Source organism: Tauraco erythrolophus, chromosome 5, assembly GCF_009769465.1.
Source record: "Tauraco erythrolophus isolate bTauEry1 chromosome 5, bTauEry1.pri, whole genome shotgun sequence".
NCBI classification, from domain to species: Eukaryota; Metazoa; Chordata; class Aves; order Musophagiformes; family Musophagidae; genus Tauraco; species Tauraco erythrolophus.
Window position 1 is genome coordinate 80,333,741 of NC_141469.1, and position 20,431 is coordinate 80,354,171.

The 20,431-nt window shown below is 41.2% G+C and overlaps 1 protein-coding gene across 2 annotated transcripts in view; it reads right to left on the reverse strand.

Annotated features, from left to right (window-relative positions):
- Positions 1–262: 262 nt before the first annotated feature.
- The window catches only part of TET2 (tet methylcytosine dioxygenase 2), a 75,420-nt gene continuing 55,251 nt past the window's right edge, over positions 263–20,431 (reverse strand). The window contains exons 3-10 of one of the 2 annotated variants that reach the window (XM_086611520.1): positions 18,912–19,002; positions 15,006–15,099; positions 13,649–13,857; positions 12,683–12,833; positions 10,205–10,294; positions 8,215–8,352; positions 6,381–6,741; positions 263–5,041 (exon numbers count right to left, since the gene is read on the reverse strand). In XM_086611520.1, the coding sequence (XP_086467646.1) occupies positions 3,642–5,041; positions 6,381–6,741; positions 8,215–8,352; positions 10,205–10,294; positions 12,683–12,833; positions 13,649–13,857; positions 15,006–15,099; positions 18,912–19,002 (2,534 nt within the window). In that variant the 3' untranslated portion in view covers positions 263–3,641. Of the gene's footprint in view, positions 5,060–6,380; positions 6,742–8,214; positions 8,353–10,204; positions 10,295–12,682; positions 12,834–13,648; positions 13,858–15,005; positions 15,100–18,911; positions 19,003–20,431 lie in introns of both variants that reach the window. The other variant, XM_086611519.1, reaches the window with a different exon arrangement.

Sequence of the window (20,431 nt, forward strand, 5' to 3'; positions counted from 1 at the left end):
GTGGGTGTGTGGACCTGCTTCGTTGACAAGTTCGGGTTGTCCTGGTGCGTCACTCAAAGCATTCAATTTCCAAGCAACTTCCTCTGTGTCTCGTAACCCAGTTTCAGATTTAAGCTCCCCAGGCTGGCAGCTTCCCCAGCCCTACAACTGTTGTCTGGTTTCCCTGGGGCTGGTACCAGGGGCTGCATTTCACTGCACTGGCTTTGTTGTTAGCTGACAAAAATGACAAGGAAAGACAAGTTTCTGCAAGACAGACTTAGAGTGCATTAAATAAATATAAATTTTATTAAAAACACCCACATCTCAGCGTTATCAGGAATGATATAATAATAAACAGCTTTCAAATAACCTGCATTACATTACAATACTTACAGTATTTATAACCATCCTCGGATTCTTTTTATAGACATACCAAACATTTCATGAAAATGAATGAAACTAAAGTAAAAAAAAAAAAAAAAAAAGTAGAACATAAGCATAGAAAATGCACACAGAAGTTCATTACCTTAGTGTCAAACTGCTAAAGTCTCCTACACAAGTTAACCACTAGCTTTAGAAGTGAACTTTATACCACTGTGCGTCAATCAAGATGAAAAATTCATTCAAGTAAAGTTGACACCACTCAGAAGCATCTTCAAGTATGGCTATAGTCAACCTGATGATCCTATACGCGCGGCCGTGTGTCTGCTGTGTCATTCGTTCCAACTGAGGCAGGGTTCTGTACACCAGGAGTTACAGTCCGGGTATTTACAGCACGGAACCGATTCGCCAACTAAGCTTCCCGCTCCTGCTGCCAGCAGTTTGGCAAATGACGGTGCGTGGCATATTAACCAAACGTCTACTATGGATTACACGAATAAAATAGGACTTAAAAAACAAAGAAAAAAATCACTGAAAGATGAAGATTTATAATGATTTAGTTAATCTTGACATATAACCATCATTAATTTTTACTTTTTATTTTTTTTAAAAAAAGTGAAACTTTTGTTTCACTGCAGTGGGTAAAGTCACAGACTGAGAATTAAAAAACAAAATTGCCATAATAAATATTTGACCATTAAACCCAAAGGCCTCCTTTGATTTACTCGAGTTAGGCTGTGATTCTGTTAGATAAAATTTCTTTCGACCGAACTTAATCTTACAGTATATTGCACAAGATATATCTGGGACATGGAGGTTTGCGTGTTTAGGGAAGCCCTTGCACAGACTGTACCTTTTTATACTTTATTTTATTCATTACAGTATCCAAGAAGCCTTGTTTAGAGAGTGACTCGAACAACTCTAGCAAACAGTCACTTGCCAAACCCCTGCCTTACATTTTTCCCTTTAATCAGCTCAGTGCATTCTACTTTCTTTTCATTTATTCGTTTGAAACAGGCAAAACATTCTAACTCTCTTTAAACACTTTCATTACAATAAAAAGAACTAACGAATTTACAAAATTAGTTTTAGTTACATCAATACATGTACAAGAAAAATTAGAGAAGGGATTCAAAAGAAAAGCATTAAATCCCTGAAGAAAAAAAAAAAACGAAACAAAACAAAAAAAAACCCAAGAATAATATACTTAACCTACAACAGCTTTACATACACACAGGTGACACGTTGGCATAGGAGAACATGAGCTGAAATATCCCTGAATTTTTAGAACCAAAAAAAAAAAAAAAAGTTGAAGTTCAAGTTATACTTGCTAAAATGTCAAGTACTGAGAGAGGTTTTTTTTTTGTTTAGTTTTTTTGTTTGTTTTTTTTTTTTTTTTCAAAGGCTATTGGGGGGAAAAGATGGTATACAATATATAAACTTTCACACTCAGTTCAATATCCTATTGCCAAACTAGTGTTGAGGTATATGACAAGTAGGAACATCACTCAAACCTTTTAATGTATTTTTAGCTCACATTATGATATATTTGTAGCAGGCTGAGTAGCACCATGATGTGAATTCAGCTCAAAACCCAAATATATATAGATTTAATATTTTTACAGTACTAAAATACTAAAGCATTGCGTTAAAAAAAGTTTTGTTTACAATTTAATTTACTATACAACTCTCCTGCTTTTTTTTTTTAATAGAAATTAATGATTTAAAACCACCACAGCAAGCCAGCTGCCTATTTATTTATTTTTTTTCTATTTAGTCAACGGAATCACACAGAACTAACCCTGTTTCATTCATCTTGTGTAGGCATCGGTCTGCTCAATCTTCCTGGAAAAGAGGACACTTGCACCGAGAAATGACTTACACCACGATGTACGTAATTATCAACACAAAAGCAATCTGCCATTCAATATTTGAAGAGCGTACAGATCTTGAAAAACAGCAGAAGCCCAAGCTAACTAATTGTAGTCTGTCGCATGCTGCTAATTATTACCTGTGGTTAATAGAAAATTCTTTCCTTAAAACTGTACATATTTGAGCAATGAACTTGTCATAATAATTGTAGAAAACAGTTTACAGTATAGCTGTGTGAGATGAGCACCAGAAAAACATGTGTTTTGTGTACTAAAGTATTCCCTTATATCCAGTAAGCCCCATTTTTACCATAACTGACTGTATTAAAAATGGATATGTAGCCCACTAGCAGATGCACGGCTAAAACAAAAGTATTTAAAAGCTTTCTTTTTTTAGTTTAAAAAAATTATCTTTGCATTTTAAAATCAAAGTAAACTCTTTTTTTTTTTTTTTAATGTCTTAGTACCTTAGCATTGTTCAAGTTGCCAAGCTTAGGTAGACAAAGTGCTTTCGAAACACTATTTAAAAAAAAATATCTCTCTCTATATTTTATTGTCCTTTTCTAGGACTTGACTGGATGAGCAAAATCCAGAGGTCTTTGTAATTCCCATAGGTTAAAAAGTAAGCTTATTTTAACACCAGGTAAATTCAATACATACATGAATGAAAGGTCCTCCCTGTTGTTGAAGAACGTTTGACTACATCATTGACATTTTGCTATAAAGGCATTAACTGTTCGACTGTTAAAATAAAGACACCGTTCTCTTAGATAGCACCATGGTTTTAGAATATCCAAACAAATTCAGTGTTTTGCTGTCTATTCATTATGTTTTATACTTATCTACTTTGTTAAATAAAATCAAGAGACTAAGTTTACAGTAAAAACTGCATGTTAAAAAGCCATAATTCCAGTATTTCAGTACATCATAGATTCAGCACCAGATGTTATTTTAAGATTCCTGCAGTTGTAATACTACAGAATTATTTTTTTTTTAGGGTTTTTTTTGCTCCTGTTCCATGACTATGCAAACTCGATGACATTAAAAGTGGCCACAGATGTGCAAAACTGTAAGAAAAAAAATAATCCGTTTGCAGATTATCTCCTTCAGTAATGGAGCCAGTGTTTTCAAATGTAAATCGTGAAACACTTTTTTGTTTTGTTTTTGTTTTTGCATAGGATGCTTTGGTCTTGTTTCCTACGTGCCATCTGTGACCACTTAAAAATCAGTGGAAAATGAGTGCGCTAGTGAGATTACCTCTTTTTGCTGGTGTGCTGAGGCTTTTTTCCACTGAGGAGTTTCGTAAAAACACTGTTTTCTTCTCCACCCTTGCCTTCCCCAAAACCTAAAGGAGAACTGCCCTGCTGCCAAGGTGTTTTTTCGGATGAGGTAACCAACAAAGGTGTGAAGTTAGATGTAGCGGTTGTAAGGCCCTGTAACCCGTGTAAAGGCATATGGAGATGTAGTAACCGTGGAGTCCGTGGTGACCGACAGCGTCCGTTGTGCAAGAGACTTGATGAAGCGCACGTACGTTGGCTCCGAGGGTTCGTGTGGCTCCGCAGGCTCCCGCTTGGCTTTTTTGCCGTAGGATTTCTGAGGCACGTAGTCTGGACCGTACTTCTCACATTCCTCTTCTTTCTCCCTCGCCTTCTCAGCCATCTTTGCCTCCCACAGAGCCAGACCGTGTTTCGGCTCATTCATACTCTTGTGCTGGTAAAAGACAAGGGATATTCTGGTGGGATGGTTCCTGTTGGGATTTTTTAAGGGGGTCGTTGCGTGCAGCTCACGTTTTGCACACTCTATGAGAATTGACCCATGAGATGGAGCAACTGCCACTCCTCCGATTTCTGGATCCAGAAAGCTCTGCTCACTATCTGACCAGACTTCATCGGGATCCTCTGCTTTTTCTGGATTCAGCACATCAGCTTTATCTAAACCACCCTGGGGAGTAGTCCTATCGTGGTTTTGACCTGGAAGCATGTTAGACAAACCATTAACTGCATGTGAAATCATTTCGCTATCTTTATTTTGGAGATGCAGTGAATTAGGAGGACCACTGAACATGCTTGGAGCAGAATGGTAGTCGCGTGCTAAATGTGGAGGGGGTTGCACGTGATGATGTTCACTGGTTTTACTCATGGAGGCGTAATCCATGCTTGGAGTACTCAGATTAGATTTTAACCTTGAGGCAACCTCCATAAAATGGCCGTCAGCCTCATGGGTGGAGTAAGAGGAAAAAGACCCTACGTGGTGTACGTTTGGTCTAATGGTGCAATTACTGAAGGAGTCTACCTGCATATTTTGGTTTCCATAATTCAAGTACTTGGGACCAAAACTCTGGTTACTCCCAAACCTATGCTGGTATAATGTTTGAATGGGTGGTAGACTTAGTTTAGACATATGGTCTTGGCTCTGGCAACTATAAAAGTCCATGTGCTGATGCTGGGAAGGGTATGAGCCCAAGTAAGAGGGGCAGTTGTCCATAGGTATGTTTCCATTGCATTGGTAGGGTGGATATTGGTTATTTTGACTTAATGATCCTGAATAAGGGTTCATGGGACTGGAAGAATTCAAATAAGACCCCGCAGGCTGTGATGAGGTTGTATAGAGGTTCATGGGACTGGACCCTCCATAGGGATCTGAAGCGTATGAAGAGCTTGGATAAGCACTGGCTGGATTAGGCAACCTTACATAGAGATTTGCAGAACCTGAACCCGAGTAAGAGTTAATAGGATTTGACTGAGGGTTGTTAGGGAGAGTGCGCTGTGGATGCTGCTGCTGCTGCTGCTGCTGTTGTTGTGTGGCTGGTCCTGAAAGACGTAAAAGATCTGTAGATGTGAAAAGAGAAAAAAAAAAAAACACCACACAACAAACAAGCTTTTTTTTTTTTGTAAAAAAACCCCACAAAACAACAAAGCACGTACTTTATAGACTTTTCATGATACATATCTATGAAATTTTTAAGAAAAGTATATCATATGATACGTTAACAGAGGTTCCCTTTCTCATATCTCAAATATCATCCTTTAAGAAGCTGAATAAATACTAAGGCTACTCATTCTTTCTGGCACGTATCCAGTGAGATCAGATGCTAGTGGCAATGGGGAAAAAAGAGGACAGCACAATCTGTTCAGTCACATGCACAAAATCAGAGAGTTGAATCACCATTTAAGTAGCCCATGAAATGGAGCATCAAAGCGCTCCCAAACAGCCATGCACAAGGTGACCTTCTTTTCCCCAAGAATAAATAATTCTTCTCATCTATATTAATAGAACTGTCTCAAAAAAAGTCCCTAGCTTTATGTAAAAACACAACGGTGACATTCACTGATAGAGAGTACAGTTCAGTAACAAGAGAGATTAACTGAAGACGTAAGAGCAAAACCATCATTCATTAAAGTGAAATGGCATCATTTCCTGGTTACAACCCTAGCCTGGGTCATGGGACAGCTGACTTCTATTCACAGGTATTTCGGTGACCTTCTGGGTGGCCCTGGATGTTTCCCTTTTTTCCCCCCTGTGAGAAGGCTGCTATAACAATCAAATAGTCATGATGAACTCCATTGCTCAGGACTCTCAAATCTACTGATGAAAACTGCCAGAGATTGTTAAGTGGATTTTTAGACTCTTACTCCGCTACGGAAAAACCTGCTCTGCTTTTGGTCTTGAAGCAGAGAGTATAAATAGTGGTAAAGAGGTTAGGCTTGAATCCCCTCAAATTAGGAGGTTCTCTGTAACAGTGGCAGACAGTGAGTGATGTGTAGGTCACTCTTTCTTTGGCAGCAGCATCACACACTTCTCTTCATGGCTTCTAGCACTACTGGTCTTTTAAAGGTACTTTACAATACGCTGAATGGCAAGCAGAGCTTGCAAAAGCACCAGATTTCTACTGGTGTTAACTATCCAACAATAAAGGCTTTCCCAAACAACATTTTTTTTTTTTACTTCTCCAGAGTTGACCACAATTTGGCACTCTAGTATTTATAAATACACAATATTGATATTTACTTTCATGAATTCTCTTTCCTTTTTACTTTAAAATGTTCTTGAGCTGAGAATAAGGGTTTCCTTGAGACTCATTATAAATGGCCCTAATTTTAGGAAGCCTACCACTGTTGATAAAGATCCCGATCAGATTCACGTGTTTACCTGCTAGCTGCTTTGCATGACCCGCTGCCTCGGAGTTGCCTTGCTTGTTGCGTGCTGCAGCAGACTTATCTCTCTCAGCTTTGTTAGACCCATTCTCCAAGGAGGAAAGCTTTTCTGCAGCTGCTTTCTTTGCTTCTAGCTTCCTTTGCCGACACGTCTTAACGGGCTCTGCTAACATCCTTACTTTCCGGCGAAAGGAGGTAAGGACCTGGATGCTGCCATTCCTCTTCTTCTCCTCCTGGCCCTCAGTGCTTCCAAACTCATCCACATCAGAGACTTTGTACAACGGGAGCACGTGGAGCTGCTCGTCTTCTGGTGTTTGGCCAATTTCGCGATTGTCTTCTCTAGTTAGTGTGCAAACCTGTCAGAAAGGTGTGTCAGAGTAACCCTCTCAAACCAGTCTGAGACAAAGAGGTCTGAAATACTGGCCTGTGCATTCTACCTCGCCCTGCCACTGCTGGTGCTGGCATCTGGCAAGCTATTTGTTAAGTTTCTGTGCAATTTACACGTATCACCGTGAGCCTGCAATTTCATTTCTTCCATTGCTCTGTTGAACAGCATTAATAGAAACAGAAGGTGTATGGGTGTTTATTTCTTGTACTTGTGCTGAAATAAACCAGATAGTTAGGGATTTCCCTAATGTGAAACAAACTGTGTGGTCCGTTGTACCATGGCCAGAGAGTTAAAACAGTAGAACCTGGGACCTTGTGCTCACCTGAAGATTTTTTCAGTATAATCCATCAGCTAGCTACCTATTAGAAACAGCATGCAATAGAACACATTGCCATTGTGTTTCACGCCTCCTTGCAATGGCAACTTCAGGACTTTGCAAAGGAGCAAGTCACTATAACGCTAATAATAAGATTTAAGGAAGTTACTGTTGTGTCATGCAGCATGCTCGTTGTGTTAGCTCCAGCTACAACAGGTATTGGGAGGATCTCAGCAGGGAAAAAAGATGCTGATACAGACGTATTCTGTAGCAAAATCATTGCATCAGCCAGTTTTAGGAAGAAAGCTCAGCTAAAAATATATATTGTATTGGTGGTGGTTGACTTGTCAATTAAGTCAGACCCTGGAAACAGGAAAAATTTAGTTGTTATTAAAAAAGTAGATATTGTCTTCAGTTGTAGTAAGAGCTGCACTGCGAATTTAGGTAGTTGCTTCAAATTACAACCATGGCGATTATTCAGAATTGAAGATTATTCTTTCTCACGTTTACCCCAACTGTATTGTGACAGAGAGGGTAGGCAGGGAACAGAAATGATCCAATACACATTGAAAACCAGCTTGCTTCTCTGGTATATTCTATAGAACCTTTGCCGTACATGCTAGAGATCAGAACTGAAGACAGTAAAGGGCACGTGTACAATACTTAGGATGGCAAGACTTGCAGACTTTCTGCTCATCTGAAGCAGGAATGAAATCCACAACTTCCAAAACTCTCCTGTAAAGAAGTTATTTGTTTCCATTTTTATTTTATTAGAAGATATAATCCAAAGTTGTCAGGAAAAAAGTGTTTCAAAAGGACAACATAAACCATTTTGTGCCAGGAATGCTGTAAGAGACATTTCAGCCCTGCTGGGACCTTCCTTCCATTGTCTCCACGGTTTCTCTATCAGTTCTTTATTAAACCTTTCTTTAGTACACCACAAGTCTCATTCATTTGAATGAAAAATTGTGTAGGGGGTAATAAGTTAGCTCGATTACTGCTTAATGTTTCTTTTTTTTTAGCAATCTGCGTTATGCAAGTATAGATTTAAACAGATGGGAGATAATGAATTAAATATATGAAGTTAGTGCTGGAGCGAGGAGGCTGTACGCATCATGGACTCACCAGTGTACTCCCGTTCTGCATATTGTGCAAGTCTCTGTGAGCGTGAGCGCAAAAATCCAGGCAGGCAGTGACTCCTGAGAATGGGCGACCTTCTTTCAAACCCAGGCGACACTCGGGTGCTCTGTGTTCATACTCGATCTGCAAAGAGATGACCAATGTCACTGCAACTGAGCTGGATGCTCCATTACACGGAATGAGCACTGAATGCTCTGCTGTGACAACATGCAAGTCTCCTAACGTCTCAGTGGTGGCAACGTACAGATCTTGAAGGCAAATAAAATGAACTGTTGGCAGTTTTGTATCTGTGCTTCATTCCTTGCTGCTTTGCTCCCTGTTACCTTCTGTCTCTGGCGTGACTGTGAAATGGGCCAATAGTGCTTCTCCTTGTGTGTTACTTTTGATCCTCTGCCAGCAGCTGGTGTTCCTACACGACAAATGCAGCGCATGGTTTCAGTGTCTGGCACTGTAAGGGTGATATGTTTGTGTAGAGTGGAAATACACCAAGCTATTAAGGGAAAATGGCTTTAGAAAACTGTCTTCAGAATGACTTCATGAAAAATAATGATTTGCTTTTTGATTTGTAATATTTTGGCGTGCTAAATGTATATTTCATTAGCTTTGGTGCAGCTCTAACCACTGACCAAAAAGAGAGATAATTCAGTCAAGACAGAACTTTCCACCCATGCGGTCATTATTAAGGTGTTTTACAAAGAGTTGATAATGCAACAATAAACCTTACACAAAAATAAAGGACTTTGTAATGGAAGATAAACCCTTAGACAAATGACGGTTTCATATTTTATTTGGAAAAGTAAAAATGAAACCATGTTTGTAAAATGCTTGTATTTTCAACAACTGTCAGTCAGGACCATGGCTTACATGGAGAAAAGTTTTTGCGAATTTTTGTGGGGAAAGCAGCCCAAGCAAAGAACCATTTCATTGTTCACCACCCCCTCATTTTTTCTTCTTCCTCTTCCTTTCTTCTCTTGCAGAATGTCTCTCAGATATTTGGACAGATAACCACAGTTAGTGGGCACACGGCCACAGTTTCCTCCTCCACAATGAGTCTCCAAACATTATCTGATCAGGTAAGTCAAACTGAGTAAGTCTGTACTGAATCTGCTAACCCTGTCTAGCTGCTGCGAAACACGCAGTAAAGAAGTGAGTTTTACGGCAAATAAAAATGGACAGTTTTGTGTTAGTTTACTGTTTCCATTACGGTTGAAAATCTGTCTTATGCTGGTTGCTACAGAAAGAAAGAAGATGTCACAGTTTGCAGTGATGCTGATAGTTTGGAGACTAAGTTCTGTGGATCACAGAATCACAGAATGTTAGGGATTGGAAGGGACCTCAGATGTTTGTAATGGTAGTGAACCTGAGCAACAAAAATGAAGGCCAACAGTTATGCGTTCGTAAGGGATATGTTGTCAAATTTTGATGCAGATGTCTGAAGGACGTTTGATAAAGGGACGTAGATGAGACACAGCCATAATGGGAAACCTCATCAAGGCTTCTAATGTGTTAGTATCTGTCAACACTGCTCCACAGAAAACACGCGCGTACGATCCCCTCGTGCAAGAAGGCTGGTGCGTGCGGGACTGAGTGTGTGGCTTCAGGACTCGAGTGCAACATGACAATGCCTTCTGACGCCGCTGCCAACTCATGCCAACTCCATGGCTGTTTTGCTAGTTTGGCTGGTGAATCATGCCAAATCCAGGAATTTGTGTTGTAGAGCTGAAGAGTTGTGCTCAAGTGTGAAGTAATTTCATTGTGTTGATGTAGATGAAAAGCTTAGTTCTATTTAGTGGACTAAATTCTGCTAGTTTTACTCTTGAAAATGTTTAAAGTGGAATCATTCATTTCAATTCATCTTTCCCTGACGTTAAAGGAACGCTGGCACAAAATCTATGTTTTGTGTACATAAAAAAAATGGGAAGTGTGGTAAAAATCAGGTTATTTGCATGACTGATTCCCTTTTTCCCCAGCATACCTGGTTGTTATATGCATCAGGTGCAAGCTTCTTGTAGGTAGGTGCCATCAGGGTTGACAGATTCTGCAAATTGGATTCTAGTTTTTCTTCCTGTAAGGAGATGAAATAGAGTTCAATGACGCTTCCATACTGTATGTATGGGATGTAAGAAGTTAGAGTCTTTACAGAATTATGTTTACACTGAGAGTTGTGTAAAGGCCTAGACTATTGTCATTCTTGTTTGGACAGTAACTGTTGTGAATATCCTTTTAATTTTATTGTTTCACAGTCTCTAAAGTAATGAAGTAGTAAACTAGTGTAGTGTGATCCTTGCAAGAGGGCATCACGTACTATAATCTTAATTTTGTTTATGTTAAGAAGAGTCACATTCTTCAACATGGAGATGTTTTGGATCCAAGCGTGATGACCTTTGTTATTTTCCGTACTGGAGTTTTGGGAAAATAATACTCTGAAGAAAGCTCAAGAGAAATAATAATCAGAATGGTCCATCAAGTAAATCTGGCTAATTTAAGGGTTTTGCACATTGCAATGGCAGCACTTCAACACACTGAAATATAGGATCATTGAACAGTTTGGACTGGAAGGGACCTTAAAGATCATCTAGTTCCAACTCCCCTGCCATGAGATGGGACATCTTCCACTAGATCAGGTTGCTCAAAGCGTCATCCAACCTGGCCTTGATCACTTCCAGGGATGGGGCATCCACAACTCTGCGCAACCTGTTCTTTCATGAAAAATATCTTTTCATACAGCAATTTAAAATTATTTAAATACTTCAGACTTCAGAAAGTTCCCAATTCTCAAGCAATCAAGAATTGTGGACATGTCTAGTAGCTGGCAATATGGAGGTGGGAATGACCACACTTCTCTTCTTCTATAAGGAGAGGTACACAATCTTAAAATGGAGAGCTCTTTAAAAAATGAAGCACTCTAATAACACACTCCGAAGTTGTTCCCCATCTTCTCAGGATGGGATTCCCAAATTAAAAACCTTGCTTATATGAGGCTCTTATTTTTAATTTCGAGTGCACAACGATCAGTGGCATACTGGAGTGGTATACTTGGTTTTAGGAGTTTGTATATTTCAGGAATGTGTGAAGAGCTGTGAAAAACCTATGGGTTTGAGAGAGACACCTTTGGTGCATTAAAAGTTTTTATCTCTCACTATAGGACTATATCCTATTTGGGACTCCAAAATGACATTATGAAATTGTCAAAAATATCTTGCTGTGATCCCGTAGCTGCTGCCAGAACCTGGAGCTTTTGTATGGCCTGTAGGTTACCATTTGTAAGTGTTACTTCTAGTTTTTATTGGTGAGGATCCTATTTGTGTTGTCTATAAACTGTGTCTATGCTATGGGACCCAGCCCCTGGCTGCATGCCTTGGCTGCCCCCGACTGTGTGAGAACAAGACTGGAGGGTAAAACTGTCTTCCCTGCCCAGCTCTGCCTTCTATGGGAAGTAAATCCAGGACTGCAAGTTGGAAGAGTGCCCTGGTGGGCTCTGGCCAGGTATCCAGCTTAGAAAATTTAGGGGGTTTAGGATTGCAGGTTATGATAAAGAAGGCTTTGTGCCACAGCATGATTGAGAGCGTGCTATTCAGTAATTCTTGGGGCTGCTGAAGAGCAGTAGGGAGGACAAACTGCATGTTAATTATGATGATATTCCAAATGGTGTGCTATTCTCACCACAGGCCATAAAATGCAGAGGTGCCTCTCTGGTCATGTGAAAGAAATCCTTGGATTTGTGTAAGGCACTAGAATACAGTGAAAGCTGTGGACCTATGCGTCAGTACCCAAGCAAGGGACTAAATTTGCCCGTGCTTGCCAAAACCAAGACTCGGCCATTGGAGCCTCCCAGACACATGACTAGCTGGAGGTGTCCAGGAGTCACTGCAGTCATAACTTTAAAGGTATCCTGGGCCCCAACTAAGGTCAATGTTTTTTTATTTTATTACTCTGACTCGTTTTAAACAGTTGGCAGTTTGCTGTAACACAGAGCCCAGTCTGGAAACATTCAGTGGGGCAGGACTGTATGTAGAATGAGTCTTGCTGTCTTTTTCCTATTGTCATCTCAGGGTTTCATCATGTTTGTCTCCATGCAGTCTGCTCTGGTTCCCAGTTGCAATGTTATGTGCCTTCAGTTGGTAAACCTTCTGCTCTGGCACTGGGGAATGCCCAATTGCAGGCCTAATACAACCACAGTTACTCAGGCCATGCCCTCTTCTCTGATTGTGAAAGCCTGCAAACATGGTTTCAAGTCTCAGGGCTTTTTACCAGCTGTCAGAGTTTGGACAGTCAATTCAGCTGGCTCAGTGACTGCAGTCAATCAGTTTTGACTGGCAGTTACTTAATTACCCTACATGTATGCCATTCAGGCAGGACTCTGGCCCCTGGTCTCTTGTACTGTATCTCTATTTGCAGAGTGACAGAAAACATTTCCTTGCAAATGAGGCTCGATTTAGAAATGTACACCAACCTCTTTTGGGTCATCTCCCATCAGCTTAAACTTTCTTGGAATCTTGCTTCTGGCAAACTTACAACCATTGTAGTACATGCTCCAGGAGCAACCAAAGGAAAATGAAGCACCACAAGTTTCAGGGTCCAGCCCTTGACATGCACAAGTCCGTCTGAAAAATAAGAGAATATGGCTGTTAGCAGCAAGCAGGTCACCCTGGGGCGCTCCTGCAGCGGACATCGGCGTTTTGCCAGCACTCTGGGGAATCACTGGTCTTGGATTGTCTTCCATCAGCAAATAATGAAGAAATGAAAGAGGGAGGCAAACACATTATAACGGAAGAAATGGTCAGAGTGAATAATTTCATGGTTGCAAAGCGGTTTCTATGCTTCTGTGAGAAAACTGGCTTTGCTCAGAAGAGGGCACGTTTGCGTAGTGCCTTGCTAGGTCGTGATATTGTGGTACCTGAACCGAAAGGGGCATATGCCGACGGCGCTGCAAGAAGGCGGGAGCCCCCTGACAGGGGCTAAGCAATAATTCCTGAAATACAACTCTAGCCCTGAAGCCAAAGTACCATACAGTGATAGCTACGTTAATTTTGGTCTAAATGTTCTTTGCTATCAGAAAGATGGGGGAAAATGATACAGCGCAATTTCTTTAGACTCAGGCTAGTGTCTGTAGGCTTACGGTACGATCGAGCGCATCTAGTTTTTATTTCGAGGTTGAGGCATCTGCTGTCCTGGCCCCTGCTGAGATCTCTTCCATTAAATATACTGAGATGCTTCACGACTCTGGGAAGGCGTTTTTCCCTGAGTTATAAGAAATTTACTTTGCTTTTCTCATAAGGTTTGCGAGTTTTCAAACTGCCTGAGATAGTCGGAAAGGTTATCTGTATTTCAAGGTCACTGCACAAGCGGAGGTGCCAGGTCGGGGGCTGAAGCACCTTCATGGTGCGAGTTTGGTGAGCACACCCGTTGTTCCACTTACTCTTCGTTCAGGGCGCATCGCCGGTTGGTGAGCGTGCCGTACTTCCTCAGCGTGTCGGTGAGTTCCGAGTAGAGCTTGTCGGCCAGGCTCGTTGGGATCCCCTCCCAGACCAGGATGAGAATCACGATGACGGCCGTCTCGCAGGTGTGCCCCGCTCGCTCGCGCACCAAGCAGAGTAGCTTTTCCTCCTGACTGCTTCTGCGGACTACCTGCATGCACAGCAACACACACCCCCGGAGCCCCAACACAAACGATGCGTTTCTTAACGTGACGAGCAAGAGAATAGGAAACCTCAGCGTCAGCGTGTGAGTGGGGAGGTTGCTTCTACTTCTGTCTTCCTCTTTGTTTCCGGCAACTTGGACCATTTTTCTCTTTCAGGGATACAGGCCAGGGCTACCCTTTCTACTCAGTGAAGCAGGCACTACGAGGCTAAGCTTGACTGATGGCACAGAAAGCCACAGTGGTGGAAACCAGCTTTGTACAGGTATCTCCCATGCTCTGATTCAGCAGAAACGCTCTCCTGAACTTGCGTTATGGTTCAAGTGGCCCAGTTTGATTAGTGGGCAAAAGGAAGCGAGCTGTGAGATGCCTCCCTGCGCAGAGCTTAGGGTAGGAGCCATGCAGGGAAAGGCAGGCAGCTAAGGGTCTAAATAACTAGACATGGGAGCTCTCTCCCTTTCCTTCCCTTCCCAAACTTAAGCAGTTAAACTTGTAATCAGCCACTCAGGTTTGTGACCTGCCCTTACTACATACAAACGTTACAGTGATGACAGGAAAGCAGCAGATGTTGTTCAAACAAGAGAGTGTCCTCACTTCCCAGTGCTTGTGCTACTGTGGGCATTTCTGAAAAAAGGGTGCAGTCTGGCACACAATAAAGACTATAATCATGTATCAGTTTTTCCTCACCCTGTCTCTCCCCAGCCTACCCAAACCACTCAGTAATTAGTGCCAAAGTACGACAGTGTTTGCTATGAGCGTGTCCTAATGCCTCTCTCAAACTGAGAGCACGTTTTAAAAACATCACAGTGGTGCACTTACTGGACTTACTTGTAAGCTAAAATTAAACAGCAACGAGAACGTCTGGCGTTGTGAATGTTAAACCTAAGTGAAACCACCTTCCTTCTCAGGTTTCCATACCTTTAAGCCAAATTTTATTCTCGCTGTTCTCCACGCAACCAGTAAATGGAGTGGGAGAGACAGGGGTGGGAGCAGGCTACAGGTGTCCCGTGGTATTGCTGCTGTTGAGCTATATGAAGTTTCATAGCATCAACTAAGAGAAGGACATGTCACTGCTGTCTGCTTACACGAACCATCGTACTGAACTACATTACTCTTAACATTCGTGTACATCACTTACCCATTTAGCAATTGGACATCCTTGAGAACTTTTGCCTTCTTTCCCAGTGTAGACAACCCTCTCAATCCTTATAGCTTTACCCTTCTGTCCAAATCTTAAACAAACAAAAATACGTACGATAAGCAGATTCATTTGGTTCTGTGTGAACACTGAAAAGATGGAGCACATTTGCCACTCTTATCTTAAAAAATAAATGCTATGAATTACAGGGAGGGATGTGCAATGCGGTTTATCGTGCTGATTTTATTATAGTGGTGGATTGATACGTTAGAGAGGCAAATGTCTTTAAAATATCACGGATGAGTAAAAATTATCCATATCACATTAATATTCCCAAACCTTTTAACTGTTTCTGTAGAGAATCTGTTATAGATGACATTTTGAAAAGTGGACTTGCAGTCTATTTTGGGGAGGAATGTTACATTTTTCTTTAATTTCTGGGTTAAACTTCAAGTTATTACTCTGAAATGTAAACAATTAAGTTGTCATGGAACAGCTGGCATGCAGTAGTCACTCTATTAATTTTCTGTTCTTGTTTCTGGCTTAGATACAGTGTGAATCGGTTAAGCCATGATTAATTTGCATCATACCTATTTCTTTTACTTTATCATCTGCTCATAGATTGTTACTTATTTACTTCTGCCTGACTTCTATACTGAATTAGGATCACAAGGTGCCCCCAAATGATGCCGTTTGTGTGTGTCTTTTTATGACTGAGGTGGGCAAGCTCGGCTCTTGCTGAAGCGTTTAATGCAAGCAGTGCTGTAACTCAGAGCAAATGGGATCCCCTTTCCATGTCCTCTGATGGACCAGGTGGAAATATGCAGCAAACGCTAAGTGAAGCAAATCTTTAATCAATAAAAAGCATCAAACCTCTTAAGCCATTTCCAGGCACGTTGTCTGGCCAGGGCTCCCCCCGGGCTGCTGCAGCTGGGGGATGCCCACCTGCTGAGCCCCAGAACACACCAGGTCTCAGGTGAGGCCATGTGTTAGAAACCTCAGTGTCTGCAACGTTACACATCCAGCTACCACATTGACTCGGCTGCGTTTTGGGGACTGGACAAATCACACTTCCATCACCATTTCTTGAGTTCTGCCGCTCTCATTGGCGTTACCTTTTTTTTTTGTTTGTTTTTAAATAACCAAGTGTGAGCACTATATCACTATCTCCTGTTCTTTGCCTGTTCATAGAATCATAGAATCGTTAGGGCTGGAAGGGACCTTCAAAGGCCATCTAGTCCAACCCCCCTGCAAGGAACAGGGATATCTCCAACTAGATCAGGTTGCTCAGGGCCTCATCCAACCGGGCCTTGAACGTCTCCAGGGATGGAGCATCCACCACCTCTCTGGGCAACCTGTTCCAGTGTTCTACAACTCTCATGGTAAAAAATTTTTTCCTAATATCCAACCTGAATTTTTCCTAATATCCATCCTGTTACCTATAGAGCAACCAAAATGGTTTCTTCCTGTTATGCAGCCATTTAATGATGCCTTGAGAACTTTTGACCTTTCATCCCTCTTGCTTTTGCACTAAAATCTTGGTGACATATTTAAAAGCAAATATTTGTATTTAAACTTCTGTCCTGCAAAGGAAATGAAAAATGCTTGTTTTCAGATCTGATCTCATTGTGAAATTTCAGTGTCACAGGAAATTATACAAACAAAATCAAGTTGTACTACACGTGTTCTGCAGGCAACTGTTAGGTCACTTTTTCCTACTTAGGCTTGGATATTAGTATACATTTCTTTCTTTAATTAAACACACTAAAACCTCATTTTTGAATATCAACATTTTCTATCAGTTTCCTAATCTGGATTGCAGGACAGCTGTGCAGATGCGACTGTGGAAACATGTTGTACATTACACACTGGAAATGAAATGGACTTTCTCTCAGATCTTTTCAACTGTCACAAAGGAATTTGTGCCTGATGTTCGTCATGCTTGCTGTCAGGCCAAAGCTGATTCGCTTCAAAAGTGGTGCAAAACTCACTGAGCATGAAGTAGGGATTGGGAGAAGGAAGAGGTAAAATGTATGTATTCTGCAAGAAATTTGTTCAGGTATAGCTAAAATATGAACTTCAAGTCTAAATCCAAATCCTCGTTTGTTTGGCAGTGCTGACACCTTAAAAGTCAATCCATACTCATGGGAAGCCAGTTTAAAAGTGCTTCAGTTGTGATTAGTGTCACCAACTGCACATATGTGCTTGAGAGTATCTTTATAGTTAAGTGGTTTTTTTTACTTAGGGATACAAAATTAACTAATAAGGAGTAGTTCTGGAGTTCTTCAGTCAGGGACTCGCACAGTTCATACCATATGAACAGGTGAAAACTAGCCATTGTTCAAGTGGCTGCTGCTATACTCTGCAGAACCTGGCTGAGTAGATGCATGTTATCTATAATCTCTCAGGATTTCCTTCTGCCAACACAAAATGAAATTAAATGCAAAAAAAAAAAAAGAAAAAAAGGTGAGGTCAATATTAAGGATGAAAAAATTACATTCCAAAGAAAGAAATGAAAAAAGTTTCATCTCTAATAATTGACATCATGGTATGACTGACTTTCCTCTTTCATTTATTATTTGTAAATACTAAAGAATTAACCAGTCAATGATAGCTCTGGACATAACAAATTGTAAGAAGCTTCTCAGGAGGGTCAGTGTTCATTCCCTTTTCCCCTTTCGCAGGAAGAAGTTGATTTATGTAGCTTACATGCATTTGAGCTGCTCACAAAGCTGAAAAAAAGTATTGGGGCAAGCCCTGCACAGGAGTCACTGGGAAGGAGTTGCTGAGAAAGGACCTTAGGATTTAGAGGTAATCCGAAGGGCTAAACACGCCCTAAGTGGCCCATGGTTGTGCAGTGATGAGCACAAGCTGTCAGACCTTGCTAAGAAATGGCTCTCCTTAGCTCAGACACAGCACTGCAGTCATGTCCATTTGCTTTTGGTTCTGCAACTAGCTGGAGCTTCTTTGCAGTTCAGAGTCCAGATTTTTAAGGTATTAACAAATTGAATTCCCATCTGTTTCTGACTTACTGGGGATCTTTTTCTTTGCTTGTTTGTTCAGAGGGGAACTGAATTCCCAGATACCTCTAAAAATCTGGCCATTAATGTCTGTGCATGCCAAAAGCTGCAAGTGATGCAGAATTCACAGTGCAGAAGTCACTTTTGTGACAGTCTTTAATTTAAATACCTTAGGCTGATGGGTTTCGCGCTTACACATGTTTTTAAGTAGCATAGATCATGTGTCTGTTCAGTGCTGTTAAAAATTCCTAGTTTGGCTGGCTTTGATGAAATAAATATATCACAGGATGCAACGTGATGCAGGGATTGTCCATAACCAAGATAAGGCTGGTTTTGTGCAATGCTCCGAAGGAGGAGGATGTTTTTTCACAAAACTACTTATCGATTCTTGGGCTGAAATCCTATCTGACAACTTTGTGGCATTCCTCTGGACGTGACCAAGTTGGATTTAGCCCTTTAGGGTTGTACTATATACTTAGTAATTTGGAGGAAGGGAGCTAATTTTGGAGTTTGGTATTCTGCTTTTCGTCTTCCTTCTACCTTGGCATTCTGCTACCCAGAGGGCACACCAGGTCCATGCCTGCTTTTGCAGCCATTGCCAACTGTCTTGCTTGGCACGCTGGTGAATACTTGTTCCTGCTTGGGTTTGCTGGCATCTGTCTCAAAGCGTGCAGCCCGTGCCAGCCAGCAGACTATTAGCCCTGTCAAATATTGTGACTCTCTGGTGAATAGCACAGTGCGTAATGTTGGCAACACTGGAGTAGCTAAGCCTACAAGTAATTACTTGATTTGCAATTGTTTATTCCTTTATGTGCAAAAGCTGGAAAAATTCTGACATCCACAAAAGGATAAACGTTAATCTGCCCTGTGCCTTTGCACTAATTACCTTTCTTCCATGATTTCTCTAATAGCTGCCACATTAGGACCGGCTCCTAGATGGGTATAGAAAGGACCTTCATCTTTTTCAATAATTTGCTCTGTTTAAAACAAAATAAAGGTTATTACTTTGAAGCTTAATTCTTTAATGTAAAAAGTCACATTGCAAAGCTTAGATCTCGCTTCCAAGAATACTGCTGTACGGGTCTGGGGTCAGAGTTTTCAGACGCTTATGTTTAAAGTATGCCCACGCAATTTGTACAAAACATGCAAAGCATGTGGCTAATTCTGCAAGCAGCCGTGATACGGACTGCGTGCCTTTTGCTAGCACAAACGGTTGTTTCGCATCTCAGGCTCTACACTGAAATTCAAAAGGCATTTTCCTGTTATCACCAAACAATTGTTTCTCCCTCTCCCACTTCCTCCTCTCCCAGTATCTGGAGAGGAGGATAAATGGGATAACAACGGTAAATATTGACATTAGTGAGCTGTACAGTACTTGTTTTTCAGCAGACATGTTACGGTGTAGGAACCTGCAGCTTGAGAAAGTGGCCGGTAAGGTTACATAGAGAATTTCTGCCACCCACAGAAAGACTCTGGGAAATGAAAAAAAGAAAGCAAGTTTGCTGAAAGAAATCCTGCACAAGGCTTGGTCGAAATGCTTGTACACTAAGAATGTGGCCTCACTTTTCTGTGTGTAGGTAGGACCACGTCAGCATTCGCAATATACAGCATGCGTTTGGTTCTATACCAGGTGGCAGGCTCCAGCAGTGAGAAAAAACTGGCCAGGCTCTGCTTGGGTTCAGGAGGAGATGGTGGAGCTGTGCTGACTTGTCTGAGGGCTGACTTTGTGCTTTCTGCTACGCTAGCTCCAAAGGCTGGATGAGGTGATGCTGCTCTTGACGTGCCTCTGGAAGCATGAGGAAGGCATGCTATAAACCCGAACATGTCACGGGGGAAATGGCTTAATTTAATCTTCCTACGGACAAGTATTGGTAGGAAAGAGCAATAAACCCTATTACACTGGTGGCACTGGGTTCTTCAAAGAGGACAGGAACTAAGTTTCATGCTCTTTATTTCGTAGAGGGTCTGCTAAGACTGAAGAATTAAAATGCAAGTGGAGAATAAGCTCTTTTGCTTAGTTAGCGGTTGCAGTACTGGCTAAAATAACAGTGAGAATAATGAAATGATCGCCAGAAAAACTTGTGCCAACCACATTGGAGAAACCATCTCAAGAAAAAAAATCCCAAACAACTTCAGTGTTTTCAAAAATACTACATTTTATAGGTTGTTTCTTATAAAAGAACAAGGAACAGCAAGGGAACTGGCTTCCAGTTTTCTTCCTGGGAGCTTTGGAAATCCACTACCTCCTCTCTTTGTTCCCATGGATCATCTCTGAGACATAGCCCCAAGCATTCAAAAAGGCAAAAAAAACGTCCATTTGGCAGTTTTGGAGGAGCATTGGTTCAACTTTCCTCTTTTATAGTTGGTAGGAAATCCCAGTAAGTGAAACTATAACAAGGATTTAAT